Raw genomic sequence first — 14,971 nt, 5'->3', positions numbered from 1 at the left:
GACACGCCCCCCGCCGCCGCACGCCGACGGAGGGCGTGGCTCCGCCGGAAGGGCGCTCCCTCACGGAGCTCCCTTGGCACGGCCGGCCCCGCCCAAAGCCTGACGTCACCCGGACACAACCATTCTCCTTCTAGGGGGTGACGCCTTGAAATGCCCGGAGGTGAGCCTCACGTTGCGTGCCACGCAACCCTGCAAATACTAGGGGGAAAGAGCAAACGCGATCACGCTGAACAGGTCTTCAAGCCTGCGTCCTTGTGTGAGCATTGAAGCGCACGTGCTAAAGAGACCCCGTCGGTGCCCCGCGGTGAACGTGGGTCCTCCCGGAGGGGCTGGAAGCTGTGGCGCCAGGGGCGTGTCAGTGACGTCACGCGGGAGGGGCGGGCCGCGTGGGTTTGCTGGCACCCGAGCTGGCGCGCGAGCTGCCGCGGGCGGGTGCGCGGGCTGGAGGGGGTGGGAAGGAGCTGGCCCTGGCGCGCTGGCGTCGGTGCAATGCGCTGAAGGGGCTTGGGAGCCAGCCCGGGCCAGACGACCCCGTGTTATCCGGAGTCCGGTCCGCAGCCAGGAGATGCGGGGGTCCCTCCGCTCCCCGAAAGCCCGCAGCAGGGACGGCCCAGAGCAGTGAGCGCCGTCGCCCTTAGCTAGGACTCGTGGGCCTGCATGTCTGAGCTTGTCCGCTACGGCGAGCCGCGAAGTCCGTCAGGGAAGAGGGGCGGCGTGGGCACCTGCTGCGGAGAACCCGAGACCGAGAAGCCAAGCAGAGATGGGCACGGCCGGATGCGGACAGGACGGGCTTCGGGAAGGTCCTGTGTTTGGTTTGGTTTTGTGGCCACTCTGCAATTACCGCACTCATCCGTGCGCTCAGAAGGCAGCACACAGTGGGGCTTTAATCCAGCTCCGACGCTTCTCCGGACCTTCAGCGACTCACTCTGAGCTCATCGTTGATAACGCCCGTCTCACAGGGCTGCAGTGAGAAGGAAATGAGAAAAATACAGTAGGTCAATTCTCCAGCATCATCCAGATGTGGAGCTGCTCTTTATTCTGAGCACTCTGTGGTTTTAGAATTCAACATGGGATCCGATTTTCCAGCACACCTTCAGTACGCATTTATTCCGAGCTCCACGGAAAGCTCAAATCCCTCTTCCATCACTAGAAAGGACTCAGGACTCCGCCCCAAGTCCTTCCTTCACCTGACCCAAATCACACTCGTGCCTCTCCCGTCCCTGCTGTCAGGAGCTCCCGAGAATTCCCAATAGTGATCAGAAATCTCCTAACCGCTTCTGCGAGTACCCCTCTTGCCCCCTGCCCCAACTGCATCTCACTGTGCCCACTGCCCTCCACCCTCATATCTCAGCACAGACTTCATGTCTGCGGCCTCCCTCCTTCCCATTTCAGCTTCCTGCCCTTTATTCCCTTGTCTCTTGGAAAACTCTGGCCCCTGCAAGGCTCCTAACCACCTGGCTGGGCAGCCTTTTCACTCATTAGTGCCCACAGCCAGCGATCCCAAGACTCCTTCCCACTCACTGCAGCTTGGCCACTGGCTCCTGTCACCACTCCCCATGGCCTCATTGCCTGCATGGTGACCCTTGACCTCAGATGGCCAGAGGGTTCTTCCTCCTCCTCAGACACCAGCTCCCATGGAATACCCTGGGCCTTGTGGTCACCCGAAGCCGTTCGGCCTGCGGAGTCACACACTCAGGCGCTCTGCTCTCCAAGGCCACTCGCACACCTACTCCCCAGAGCCGTGCTTCCCTTGCAGGGACACCGCTAGCCCTTGAAACTTTGTGCTCCTCTGCTCTTCCTTCCTGCCACAACCAAAAGAATTCAAATTTAAGTTAGTATGCATGAAAAGCCTTTGAAAGCCGTACCGCTCTGCCCAAACAGAGGCACTCCTCAGGTGGATGGCCGGGTCTGCAGGCCGGGGTGCTGCTGAGAGTAAGGCAGCAAAGAGGGGAGGGGCGGGATGGTCTGGTAGAAGCACAGATGAGCCAGGAAGGCGTGGCCGGAGTTCTTGGGAGATGCCAGACCACGCTGCCTCATGGGGGTTGCAGAAGACGAGGCTTGAAGAAGCCAGTGCCGGCCTCGGACTACAGAGAAGTGGCCCCAGGACTCAGGAACACAAGCACCCCGGAGAGTCACCCCTCACTAAAAAGGCAGACCTTTTTTTTTTTTTTAAGATTTTATTTATTTGTCAGAGAGAGAGGGAGAGAGCACAAGCAGGGGGAGCGGCAGACAGAGGGAGAGGCAGACTCCCCGTGGAGCAGGTGGAGCCCCATGCGATGCAGGATGCCAGACTCCATCCCAGGACCCTGGGATCATGACCCGAGAGGAAGGCAGATGCTTCACGAACTGAGCCACCCAGGCGTCCCCTACACAAGATTTTTTTAAAGATTCATCATTTAGAGAACTATTTTTGTTCTTCTGTTAGAAGATTGTGCACTGAATGTCAGCTTTGGAGCTGGGGAACTGACCCCACATCCATGGCCACTGAAAGTAATTTACTGATTTCATTCCACATTTTTTTAGTGACACAGGTTGGTTTTTATTTTATTAAAGGAGGTGAACAGACTGGCCTCAGAGTCAGGAGCTGTGAGCGGAGGAGCAGAGCTTGCGAGGCTCCGGTGCTGGTGGTTTCCCAGCCCGGGCAGCCTCGGCAGGCCACCCGGGGAGCCGCTTCCCTGTGCTTCTCCCCAGCGCCACACTCACGCTTGCCAAGCACAGCGGTGATGCCAGCCCGGGGGCCCAGGGACCTGCTGCACGTACAACTGTTGGACAGGTGACTGAGTTTTCAGCCCGAGTGGATAAGAGGGGCAGCCCGTTGCTGGGCGGGCCTCATGCCACGGTTTCTGTCACTGCCTGCCCCCACAGGCTGCCTCAGCCAGGGCCCAAGGCTGCCGTCTAGATCAGCAAGCATGGCAGGTCTGCGTGGCCCACAGGTGACGGACCTTCCAAAGGGGGCTGATGCTTTCCTCTCCACAGTACCTGACTTCGGTTCCTGTCTGCCCTGCCCCAGCCTGACAACCGCCCCTCTGACTGTGGACAGGGTCTCAGTGACGACCTCAGGGGACAAGTCACTCCCCTCAGGCTCAGTAAGGTTAAGTGACAGTGGTCAGAACTTCTCCAAGGGGCCCTGCCTTGAAGGGAATGGGGAGAGGGGACACACACATGTCTGGAGTAGTGGGTGACCTGCTGGGAGGCTGGCTCTCTCCATCTCCCATATCCTGCAAAGTCCAGCCCCGCTGCTTCCCCCTTTCCACCCCACCCCTGTGACACCAGCTCCTCCTTTCCCTGCACTGCAGGGGGACGTGATCACCCACCTGTACCAGGGCTGGGAAGCTGGAGTCCTCGACACCCCCTCCACTGTCCCCTGGCCTAGGCCCATCCAAGGAGGGCCCACTCTAATGCATGGTCCAAGTCAGGCCTGCGTTACCCCCTCCTGGGCTGTTGGCTGGCACCTCCTAACTACCCCCGTTTCACAGCTGGTCCCTTCCGCCAGGGACACAGCACCTACGTGCACCTTCCTTCATACAGGTGCCCTGCCCCTAATGCCCTCGGTGGCACCCTCCCCCCTCCCCCCAGCAAACCTCCTCCGTGGCCTTGCAGGTGGGCTTGTGGGAGAATCCTGAACCGTCACCTAAACCGTCTGGCCGCCAGGCTGCTCCCCCTCTCTCTTGTTCGCCCTGATTTAGCAGTTTCTGAGACAGCCAGCTCAGCACTGCTACTCTCCAAGCGGGTAAGAAGGGGGGACTTGGGGGCTCTTCCCAGCCTCCCTGAGTTTGTCATGCAAATGAAGGAAATGGGCCCTGGAAAAGAAGCAGAGGAGCCGAAAGCACCCAGACCCTCTGGGAAGCCAGGGAGGCCAGGCTGTGCCCCCTCCCCAGGATGAGGAACCTGGCCTCCCTTCTAGCCTGAATCCCAGCTCTGGAAGCCCAAGCTGACCGGTCAAGCTGTGAAGCAGCGTAAATTCTGAGCACCTGGGTTAGACCAGGAATGGGAACAGGCTGACACAGGCCAGCCTATCCAGGGTCCTCCCAACCACGCTCCACAAGACTCGTTTCCTGACGACCGCCAGCCCCAGTCACTGACCCTCTGCCTGGGAGGAGCCTTCCTTAGGTCTAACGAGTCCCTCCTGCAGGAGAACGCAGCTCCGCTGGGCGCCACGTTAACACGCCCTCTTACCCCAGACCTCATAGCCGCGGACTGGCGCGCTCCGGGTTCAGGCCCCTGCCCCCAGCCCCCTCCCATGAGCCCACTGACTTATAGCCCTTTAGCAGCCAGCGGGCCCCACCCCGCGAAGCACCTGCCATCCACCCCAGCCCCCCCCCCCCCGGAACCCGCAGGCCCTCTCCCCTGCCCGAAGTCACACCGCATCATGTGGCTCCGGTGCCGGCGGTTTCCCAGCCCGGGCAGCCTCGGCAGGCCACCCGGGGAGACAGACACACGCCCGGGGGACGTCCAGGGCAATCAAGGGGGCTCGTCGGGAACGACTTCCTAAGGAGGAGCCCAACGGGGTCTGGGATCTGGGAGCGCGCAGGCCGGGCGGGGCAGGGTCCGCAGTTAGGGCACTAAGTGGTGGGGGAGGCGAGGTCTACAGCAAACGTGGAGGCACGGCGCCACCTAGTGGCTCCCGGCGCACCCAACCCAGAAGCCTGGGGGGGCCGCCTCCCTCCTCCACACCCTAGACTGACAGCTTTTGAGTGCCAAACACTGAACAGGCATTGTGCTTACATTGCTTTATTTAATCTCTCCCCAGCCATCCAATCCGCTATTTTGAGGATCAGAAACCCAAGGCTCCCGGGGAAGAATGTACCCAGACCACACCCCAAAGCCCATGCTCACTTTCTCCATCTCCCAGAGCAGCCCCAAGGTGGGTGCAAGCAGAGTGGGGAGTGCCAGTCCCAAGGGCCCATCGTGGCTGGGAGGGTGGCGTGGTGGACAAGGTGGGTGTGGGGGCCCCTGTGCTCCAATACCACCCCGGTGACAGAGCCCCCACCCCACCCCACAGCTCCAACAGCATTGAACTGGGGTCTGAGACTACAGTTCACACGGGAGGTGCAGCCACGTGAGAAGCAAGGAGTAAAAAGGGGGCTTCACCCCCCTCCACAGGGGACGGCTGCTTCCACATCTAACAAAACCCCAGGGAAAGTCCCCGTGCTGGGCCTCCAGCTAGCAACCCCAGTCCCACCCCAAGCGCACAGGTCCGTGTGTGGAGCCAAGGGCCCACCGTGGGGGGCACGCACACACGGGAAGATGAGAGCTGTGGCTGCAGAATGAGAATTCCGCCGCCCCCCCCCCCCCAGTCACAGCCCGCAGTTGCACATATTTGCAGAGACAGAAGGCAGGAAGATCGCTAAGGCCTTTTCCCAGCAGCCGTGGCATCAGTGATTCCGCTCCCCTTGGGCCAGAGGAGACGAAGACTCCATGGTCCCCGGGGCCAGGGGACACCAGGCCTCAGCCCCTCCCCGGGTTCCGCAAGTGTCTGTCCTTCTTCCCTGACCTGTGGGGGACACAGGGTGGGGGCAGGAAGAGGTCTTCAGAGGACGATGCTGTGCAATGAGAAGGGACCAGACCACTACCCCAGGATGAAGTCCCCAGTCAGGGTGGCAGGAAGGCGAAGGAACCCTCTTACCCCCCGGACGCTGCAGGTCTGAGTGGGACAGAACAACTTGGGAGGAAAAATCCCCCCTGGCCCAGGAGGGGCCGCCCAGACTAACATGGGGTGAACACGGGCAGCTCCCCGACCTCCCAGAAGACAGGCAAGTCTCCAGATGCTGCTCCAAGGGGAGCCAGCTGGGTGTTGAAACTGGCTGAAACAGACCCCTCCTCAGGGCCCCTGCTCCTTCGGTCACCCCCCCTCCACCCCCGGGCCCAGCCGCCCACCTCTTCTTCAGTGCTTTGTCTCCAAAAAAGTGGCTAAAGATGAAACTCTCAAAATCATCCACCTCGTCATCATCACCAGTCTGTCTCACAGCCACCTCCTCCAGGCTGTCCTCCAAGGCATCCACAAAGTCCCGGAAGCGCAGGCGGTCGTGGCGGAAGATGCCGTCCTCGCCGAAGTAAGCAGGCGAGAGGGGCAGCTCCTTGGTCAGCTGCCCGGCCCAGGGCAGCCGCGCCAAGTAAGTCGTCAGCAGAGAGGCCAGCTCCTGATGCCGCACCGGGACCAGCTCCACACCAAAGGCCAGACCCTCCTGCCGGGCACACTCGTGCACGCCTGAGCAGCCCTGGGGCGCCCGGTACTTGTGCCTCGACAGCCCTGCCCACAGTGGCAGGGGCTCATGCCCGTCTTTAGCCCCCTCTTTCCACTGAGGGTGCTTCTGCCTGTCCGCGGAGGAGCGCGGGCTCCCACTCTTCCTAGGGGGCTCCTTGGGGCCCTGTCGCTTGCCATCCTTCTTGCTGCCCCGCTCCCCCTCCCGTGGCTTACCCTCCTCCTTCCCCCTCCCGGCCAGCTCCCTGTCCTCCTCACCCTGCCAGCTCTTCTTTCTTTCCCTGCCAGACCCCTCCTTCTTGTGCTTCCAGGGCTCAGCGCTGTGGTCCCCCGGCCCATCCCGCCACTTCTCCTTTCCACTCCCTTCCCTGGAACTCTGGAAGCGGGCCTCTGAGGCATTGGCACGGACCCCAGGGTGCTGGCCCCATTTCTCCAGGCCCTGTAGCTTCTGGGCCAGTCTGTGGCCCAGCTCGGTCAGGCCAGCACGCGCTGGGTCCCCTCGGCCCGCGCCCCTCAAGCTCTGCTCCAGGTCCTGCTGCACAGACCCCAGCAGCTGTCGCTGCCTCTCCAGCTCTTGCCTCAAGGCCCGGGCCTCAGCCTCTAGCCGTTCCTTCTGCTCCAGGAAGCCAGGCCCTGGCTCCTGCTCCCTGGGGCCTCGCTCCTCGGCAACCCTGCCACCCTGAGGGCCCGTGCCCCAGCCGGAGCACACCCCGTCAGGGCCCCGGACGCAGTCCGCCTCCAGCCCCTGCAGCCGGGCCCGCAGCTGCTGTAGCTCTGACTGCAGGGCGCGCTGGGAGGACTCGCCCCGCCGCAGGGCCCCGCGCAGCCGGGCGTTCTCCTCTGCCAGCTCTTGGGGCTGCTGCATCAGGCTCTGAAGCTCCTCCTTCTGGGCCTGGGGTGGAAGGGGCCACAGGAGGTCCTGTCAGGGCCGGCCCAGGGCCTCCTACCCCCTCCCGGGGCCTGGCCACTCAGAGAGTTTGGTTCTTCTCCTCCTTGCCCCCCACAACCTGCCCCAGAGCCTGGGACCCCCAAATTCCCTCACAGACCTCGGCTCCCGTGTCCTACAAGCACACACTTCGATTCACCTGAGACGAGCCAAATGTGGCCCTCCCTGCCCTTCCCGCCTCCCCCGCCCGGAACAGAGAGTGTTAAGTGATCACGCGCTGCCCTCCCTTGGAGCCCAGGCAGGTTCTCGCATTGCGCCAGGCAAACCAGAGCCACCAGTCGGCGTGGGCGAGCCTCGGGCAACGGGCACGGGGACCTGGGCCTGGGCCTGGGCTTGGGCGGGAGGAGTGTGAACAGGCTCTCCAGGGGCCGAGAGGGCTGAGGTGGGGGTGAGCAAAGACAGCTCCGGGGTAGGACACGAGGCCGGCACCTGGCTGAGGGGGCGCCCTCCCGCACGTGCGCACCTGCAGCTGGGCCTGCAGCAGCCGGATGTCCTGGTTCTCCTTGGCCAGTCTGTCCAGCAGCAGGGCCATGCTCTGCAGGCTGGGGACGCTGTCAGAGGGTCCCGGGGCCCCATCCTGAGGGCAAAGGAGCCAGCGATGCCCTCCTGCCCCACGGCCCTGGCGGCCCTGGATCTCCCCAGCAGGCCCCGCCCCGCTCTGGGCACACGGGAGCATACCTGCCCATCCCCCGCAGCGTCCAGCACCTCCGTATCCAACCCCGTGTCCGGGAAGACCGGTTCCACTTCCTCCACGGGCCCTACAGGAGGGCCAAGTCCTGCACTGCCCCAGCGCACACCAGACCCCTCCCCTGCCCACTCCCTCCCCTCCACACATTCACGCAGTCGCCCTCCTGCCCCGGACCTGGACCCCACAGCCAAGACGGCCAGCAGGGAAGGGGCCCAGTGTCCGCACGAACAGCCAAAAGGTCAATCACTGAGTCACGGATGGCCAGCCCCAGCACCCCGACGTCCACCCCAGAGAACTGCGCCCAGCAGCCTCCCTCAGGGCCCAGCAGGGACAAGCCAGGCCCCGTCCCCACTCACCACTGTCCCACTCCGACAGACCACCTGAGATGGAGACAGTGCAGTGTGGTGAGGCCCACAGAGGACGGGGGCGGGGGGCGGGGGGGGGGGCTGCGGTGTAGCAGGCAGGGCCCCAGCAGGGGAGGTGCCACTCACCAGAGCAGAGGAAGATCCCCAGGCCCAGCAGAACCAGGGCCCCAAGGAGGCACAAGTTGAGGGAGATGCCCAGCTCCCAGCCTGCACCCTCGCCTCTGGCCTGGTCCTCCAGGCCCAGGGGCCCCACAGGCTGAGGGGCGCTAGGCTCCCGCCCCCGCCGTCTCCGCAGACCCTCCACGTCCATGTCAGTGTCGTCCTCGCTGCTGGAGCAGCGGGTCTCCTCCCTGGACCACGCTGGAGCAAGGGACGCGGACAAGGCAGTGAGGGAACCGGAGAACGACGCAGGCAGAGACCGCAGGCGGGGACGCGTGGGGACCCTGGCACGTCCACCTGAGCAGCTGTGACTGCCCCGCCCAGGTGAGTGGGGGGCACCAGCCTTTGGATCTGCAAACTCAAGGAGCAGCCCTACCCTCAATCAGCCCCCTTCCTCCCCCACGTGCCTCACCTCAAGCTCCCTCGGCAGCTCCCGTCCGCCTGGCCACTGCCTCTCGGGCCCTCCTGGCTCTTCCTGGCCTAAAGGTGGGAGTGCTTGGGGGACTGGCCATCTCACTGCATGCTGTCACCCCCACCGCCGACTTCCTAGCCCCCAGCCAGTAGCTCCTGACCTGGATGACTGCCTGTTGTCACCAGGGACCAAACTCTCAGCACACTGTCCTCCACGCTGGTTCTCTTCTGGGGTCCGGCCCCCGCCCCACCCCCACACAGAGAAAGCACCACTGCTACCATCTGGCTGCCTAAGCCCTCCCTGTTCACCTCACACCCAGACAACTTGACACCACGTGCCTCAAATCTGCACTTGTCCCCTACGTGGCCCCAGCCTCTCCCTCCACCTGTCACCCCTCAACACACACGGGTTCATATGCTGCTCCTTAGCGCAGGACAGGTGGCCCTATCACTTTGCAGATGCTACAGCCTTGGCCCGGAACATTCTCTTCCTCCGACCCCACTGACCCAGAGCCTGCTGTCTCTCAAGGCTGCGCTCCACATCCCCTCCAGTGTGAACCGTTCCCCAAGCGCACCCGCCCCCTCACCCTTCCCTCAACCTGCCCCCCCCACCCCCGCTCTGAACCGCCCTCCCCCTCCGAGGGGCGCCGTAATTCTGGCTCTTCCTCCTGCTCTCTTGGTCTGACTTGCATTTTGGCTCAGACAATACTGCCTCTCACAGAGGCCGTGCAGCACCCCCCTCCCTCGTCTCCTGGGCCAGCGGACACATGTCTCCTGGGCCAGCGGACACATGACGGGGACTCGGGACGACAGCTGAATCTAGACGCACGAGGAGAGGCAGCCCCGCAGCAGAGGGGAGAGAGTCCAGCAGACCCAGGCCCTGCCGCTTACCAGCGACGTGGCCTTGGTCACATCTCGTAACCTCTCTGAGCCTCAGGGATCTCAGGACTAGTGGTGAGGACTCACTGACGCAGCGTGAGGGGACCATGAAGCCGCTAAGGCCTAGGGCCTGGACCAGAGCCATGCTCGGCAGCGAGCACTCGGCCCCCGTTCCTTCCAGAAGGAGAATAAAGAGGGGCGCATCTCACCTGCGCTGGGCGATGAAGGCAGGCTACCTGGGGGGCTCTGATCCTCCGGGTCCTCTGTGTCCGGCCCCAGGCCTGCCGCCACGGAGGCCTCGTCCGAGTCTCCCTGGACCAGTGTGTCTCCCGGGCCAAGGGGCCCCCCAGCACAGCCATTGCCTTCCAGGTCATCCTGAGCAGACACGGCCATGAGCACTCCAGGCCCCTCCCTGCTGCCCTCCCCCAGCCACTGAGGGTCCTCACCTCAGCCTCAGTCTTCTCTGGCAGAATGGGACCAGACTGGGCGCTTTCGCCCTGGAAGACGGTCTCTGTGGAGGAAGGAAGACCCAGGAAAAACACCACTGACCTTTCCACACAGCCCTCTGGCTCCTGCAGGCCCTACCAGGCCGGACCGGCAGGAAAACACCAGGACAGGACGCGGCAGGAAGGGTTTAGACCACGACCAACCCAGGAAATACGACGGACCAAACCCCCTTTCCCGGAGAAAATGGGCCCCCACCCCCCGGGAGCCCTGTTACCTCCTCCGTCCTCAGCCCCAGCTAACTCTCCCACAGCTGTCTTGGAGGGGCTCCCGAGGGCCTGGGGAGCACTCTCCAGTTCTGCGTCCACCGTGGATTCCGGGCCCAGGGTCTCCACGGGCAGGCTCTGGGGGAAGGGGTGCAGGCAGAAGGCTGCTGCAGAGGGAGCACAGCAGGACGAGTCCAGGGGCATGGGGGGCTCTGCTGGGGTCCCCGGGCCCCGCCGCACGGCTCGGCGACCCCCACCCACATCTCACAAAAATCTACTACACGCAGTGGTGAGCTGAGGCAAGGTGGGTGGCGGGCGTCGGCTGGACGTGGGGTTGGGCCGTTCCCTAATCTCACTTGCTGCTGTGCAGAACCTTCCGGGGCTGTTTCTGTTCAGTGAAAAAGTGCCACTGGACCGAGACACTATATGACACACAAACCTGGTGCCCCCATCCTCACCCCCCCAACAGAAGCCGGCTGAAGCCTGGGTCTCCCCACCCCCACCAATGAAACCTGGCGACTGCCTGGACAGCAAGAGGACGAAGCCCCCGGGTGCCTAAGGGTCAACGGCACGTCCCCCTCTGCTTCCCTGTGGCTGTCCACACCACGGGCCGCCCTCCTCACCTGCATCTCCCAGGCTTTTCCCAGCCTCTCCCCCTGCCCCACATGCCCCTCTCCTGGCAGCCGCTGGCCGAACACAACTCACCCCAGCCCCGCCCAGGCTCTCCCTCCCTGCGCATCCCTCCTCGGCAGGCCGGCCACCTGCTCCCCCGTCCAGGGCTCCTGCCACCCCTCCAAGAATCATTCTCCACCTGAGTATGTTCTTTGCAATTTCCAATTTCTCTCGTGGCCACCCCTATAAGCCAGGGATCACGACCCCCTTTTTACAGGGGAGGACAGAGAGGTAAAATGTCCAGCAGTCAGCAAAGGCCCCCACAGGAGGCCAGGGCTCTGGAAGAGAGTGTCTGTCCCTCTCCTCTGCCCTTGTGCCCCAGGCCCTGTGCCCCCCCCAGCACCTCCCCGAGGCCAGCTTCCTCACTCCCACCCCTCCCCTCCTCCCCTCCCAGCAGTGCTAACACACCAAGTTGCAAGGGCTCAGGGCCCTTGATGACCCCCTCCTCCCTTCTCAGTGGCTTTGGGGACACCGGAGTTCACTGGCTTCCTGCCCTGCCAACCACCAGCTACACCCCAGGACCTTCAAAATGCTCCCCTGTTCACCCCACCCACAGGGTGGCTGGCCCTGTGCCAGGGCAACGACTGTCCTGAGTCGCTTCCACCCAAAGCCCTTCTGTGAGTCCCCCTCAGGAAGACGCCCGCCTGCCTGGGTCTTTGGGGGTTCCCAGGCTCCGTCCCGGCTTCATTCCAACACAGTCTAGCCCACTTCGCTACCTCATCCCGTGGACTGCCTCAGTCTCCCTCAGAATGGCTTTCCTGTTGTTGCCCCAGACCCCCTGCTCACGCCAGTCCCCTACTTCTTGCAGGTGACCCCATGGTACCCTTCTTTCAAGACCCAGTCCAAGTCCCGCCACCTGACTCCTGGGGCCTGATCTCCCTCCTCCTGCCCATGGAGCTCCCCTAGCAGCCGGCAGGAGGTGATGCAGGTGACCGTAGGCACCAAGGAAGGGCACAGACCCAGGAGCAGCCCAGGCCTGCAGGGACCTCTCTTCCGGGGGTTCCCAGGCCTGCTGTCCCTACCTCCGAGCCGGCAAGCACCCAGCTGTTGTCAGAGTCTGGGCAGGAAGCCATAGCTGCTGAGGACCCTGAAGCTGCCGTCGCTGCCGCCTGCGGAGAAAAGCGCTCTTCAGAACCCCAGTTCCCTTCAGCAAAGGCAGGATGCAGAGAGCAGCCTTGGCTGGGTCCCCAGGGCCAGGTGGCAGCTTCCAAAACCAACCCTCTAGCCCTACCACCTCAACTGTTCTGGGCAGTAGCAGCCTTGCAAAAGCAAAACCTGCCAACAGCCACAGGGCAGTGTACCCCTCCCAGGGACCAAAGGGGCCTTGGGAGACTGGGCTGACCCCAAAAGGTCAAAGCACGGGGCTGGAAAGGCTCTGGGGGCCAACCAGGCCAGGCCCTCAGATTAGAGTCAGGGAAGATGAAGGCCATACAGGTTGGCTAACTCGACTTTGCCGAGGATGAGCAGCTGAGGAGAGGAGCGAGGAAAGTAACCACCCCAGGCTCTCCCACCATCACCACCTCCCCAGCCAGGGACCAGAAGACAGGACTCCTGCCCACCCTCCCAGCCAGCACCAGCCCTTTACACGGTCTGGTTCAGGGATCCCCAGCACTGGCCGCACACGAGAATTCCCTTGGAGTCTGATTCAACTGGTCTCAGGGTCAGGCTCAGGCCTGGGTCTTTTTTAAACCCTCCCAGACAGTCCCCGTGTGCAGCCAGGCCTGAGGAGAACAGGCAGAGCTTAGCTCCATCCGAACGTGCCCTTAGTAAAACTCCTTGTCATGTGGACGCTCCACTCTAAACCCTGTTTCCCTTCTCTGCAGTCCGCAGAGTTTCATCTCGGGGAACGTGAAGGCCATGGGGAAAGGCTTTCATGACAACTCTGTTATAAAGACGTCACAGTTTGCAAAGCAGCAGACAGCACGGCTGTGGGCCTGCCCCTCACTGATCCACTCTGACTCGGCAGGATCGGGGTTAGGGTTAGGGTTAGGCAAGGGGGAGATGAGCCATCCCCTCAAGTCTTGGACTGTGGTCCTTCGGATGATAAGTGACTGTTTCCTGAGGGGCCAAAAGGGCGGCAAGTGGAAAGGGCTCGGTAAGCACACCCCAGGAAGGGAAGGGAGGCTTGGGAAGAAGTATGGCAGTATGACACCCCCACGCGGCCCCCTTCTGTTTGAGCTGGTGCAAGTCCTCCTGCACGGGGCCCTAATGACCTGTGGCCCTTCGAGATCCACGGCTGGGAAGGACAGCTCACGGTGTCTTCCCCAACACCCATGCCTCCCTGGCACTAGCAGCACCCACAGGACGCCCTGGCCAGCTTCTGCCAGCATCCCCTGAGCGGCCGCCCCCGCCCCATACACACTGGGCTAGCGGCCGCCCCCCACACACACACACTGGGCTGTCATTGTCTCCCCGTCCCCAGCCGCTGCGTGTGACTGCTAACAGGTGGTGGCAGGAAGGAAGTGGCAGCAGCCTGGGCTGCAGTCCCTGTTTATCCCTGGCTGTGTACCGCCTGCTCCGGTCCTCCAGAACCAGGCACCATGGCAACCCGGGTGATGTCAGACCCACCGTCTCCATGGAAACCAGCTACGGTATCTGGGTCAACAAGACCCAAAAGGAGACAGTCTGGAACCCCTGCCCTCAGGGTCCCGAACTCGGCTACCTCTCTCTCGCGGCTGAGTTCACCCGAGACTCCACAAGCTAGCCCCGTTCTCCCCCGCCAGCATCTCTTTGCCTTATTAGGAAGTTCCTTCCTCGGTCTAACCTCCACCCCTCCCCGCGCTGTTTCCAGATCTCTTTCTCGCCGACCTCTCCGCCTCCACCCCCTCCCCACCCAGGCAGGATCCAACAAAAACACACTTTCGGGCTTGTTGGCACTTCTGCTATTTCTAAAAGACAGCTAAAGGGGGAGCTCTCCCCCTCTGACTGGCGAAACTCAGCCCCTCCGAGTGGCTCCCCAAACCTCCAGAGCAGAGGAGCCCCCGCCCGCGGCACCCGCGCCGGTTCCCGTCTCGAGGACGGCCGCCCAGGGCGCCCCCCCCCGCCCCGGCCCAGCAGCGACGCGCAGCGCCCGGGTCCCCGGCGGAGCGCACGCCCGGCTGCGCGCCCCGGTCCCGCGGGGGGTCCGGGGGGCCCCCGCCCCGAAGGGCCTCACCTGAGCGCGTCTTCGGTCTTCGGCCGACCTGTTGCTGCCGCCGCGGGTTTACGGTCCCGCAGGGAGGGAGGGAAGCTCACGTGACTGGGACTGGCCAATGGAAGGTCAACTTCCCTGAGGGGGCGGAAACTTTCGGCCAATAAGAGCTGGCGTTGAGAAGCAGGGCTGGCGAGGAGGACCTGCACCGGCCCGAACCCCGGCCCACGTCCCCGGGGCGGACTGGGCTCGCAGCAAACTGCATTTGGGGCGACCTCCCCTCCTCCCCCGGCGTCTAGACAGTTTCTAGAGGGAAGACCCAACTGAAAGGGAGAGGGGCGCACCTCCCGAGACAGCAGGGCCAAGGGGCAAGGTCGACCGTAGGACAGGCAGACACAGCTGCAGGATGGGGGAGGGGACACGGTCAGCCGCTGGTTGGAAATAGCTCTCCTGCCGTTCTCACCCAGCTCCGGTGCAAAGGATGCCACTGCTACGCTTCTAAAAGGGGAGGCTGTGGGGGTCTGGGAAGCGTCCCCAAATGAAATCTGCTAGACCAAGGGCAGCCCCTTCCCACTACACTTGACCGCTAACGCCCACAATGGGGATGTGGGGAAGGGGCGCTAAACCCAGAAGCACTAACAGCGTTTGTCCCCGAGGCCCTGGCTGCAGGCCTGGCCCAGGAATGTGCCCAGAAAGGAAACGCGTTCTCACAGCAGGGACGGGAGGAGGGGGGCGGGGATTTGGCGCACCCGGGCCTCCCTGGGCTCCTCGACTAGTACCAGGATCAGCTCAGGGGCCCGAATCTCTGC

At 63.4% G+C, this 14,971-nt stretch overlaps 1 protein-coding gene across 2 annotated transcripts; it reads right to left on the bottom strand.

Annotated features, from left to right (window-relative positions):
* Positions 1 to 4,713: 4,713 nt before the first annotated feature.
* Positions 4,714 to 14,286, bottom strand: PBXIP1 (PBX homeobox interacting protein 1). 2 transcript variants are annotated; one of them, XM_048225405.2, is made up of 11 exons: positions 14,187 to 14,286; positions 12,055 to 12,141; positions 10,372 to 10,498; positions 10,097 to 10,161; positions 9,860 to 10,025; positions 8,328 to 8,561; positions 8,193 to 8,216; positions 7,827 to 7,906; positions 7,612 to 7,725; positions 5,878 to 7,094; positions 4,714 to 5,494 (listed from the first exon to the last, which is right to left on the bottom strand). In XM_048225405.2, the coding sequence occupies exons 2-11, from the start codon at positions 12,103 to 12,105 to the stop codon at positions 5,449 to 5,451; spliced, it is 2,124 nt and encodes a 707-aa protein (XP_048081362.1). In that variant the 5' UTR covers positions 12,106 to 12,141; positions 14,187 to 14,286; the 3' UTR covers positions 4,714 to 5,448. The 2 variants fall into 2 exon arrangements, with proteins under 2 accessions (XP_048081362.1, XP_048081363.1); XM_048225406.2 differs by lacking the exon at positions 8,193 to 8,216.
* Positions 14,287 to 14,971: the final 685 nt, after the last annotated feature.

The sequence above is a fragment of the Ursus arctos genome, unplaced genomic scaffold (genome assembly GCF_023065955.2).
Source record: "Ursus arctos isolate Adak ecotype North America unplaced genomic scaffold, UrsArc2.0 scaffold_2, whole genome shotgun sequence".
Classification (NCBI taxonomy): Eukaryota; Metazoa; Chordata; class Mammalia; order Carnivora; family Ursidae; genus Ursus; species Ursus arctos.
This window is presented reverse-complemented; position numbering and strand designations above follow the sequence as displayed.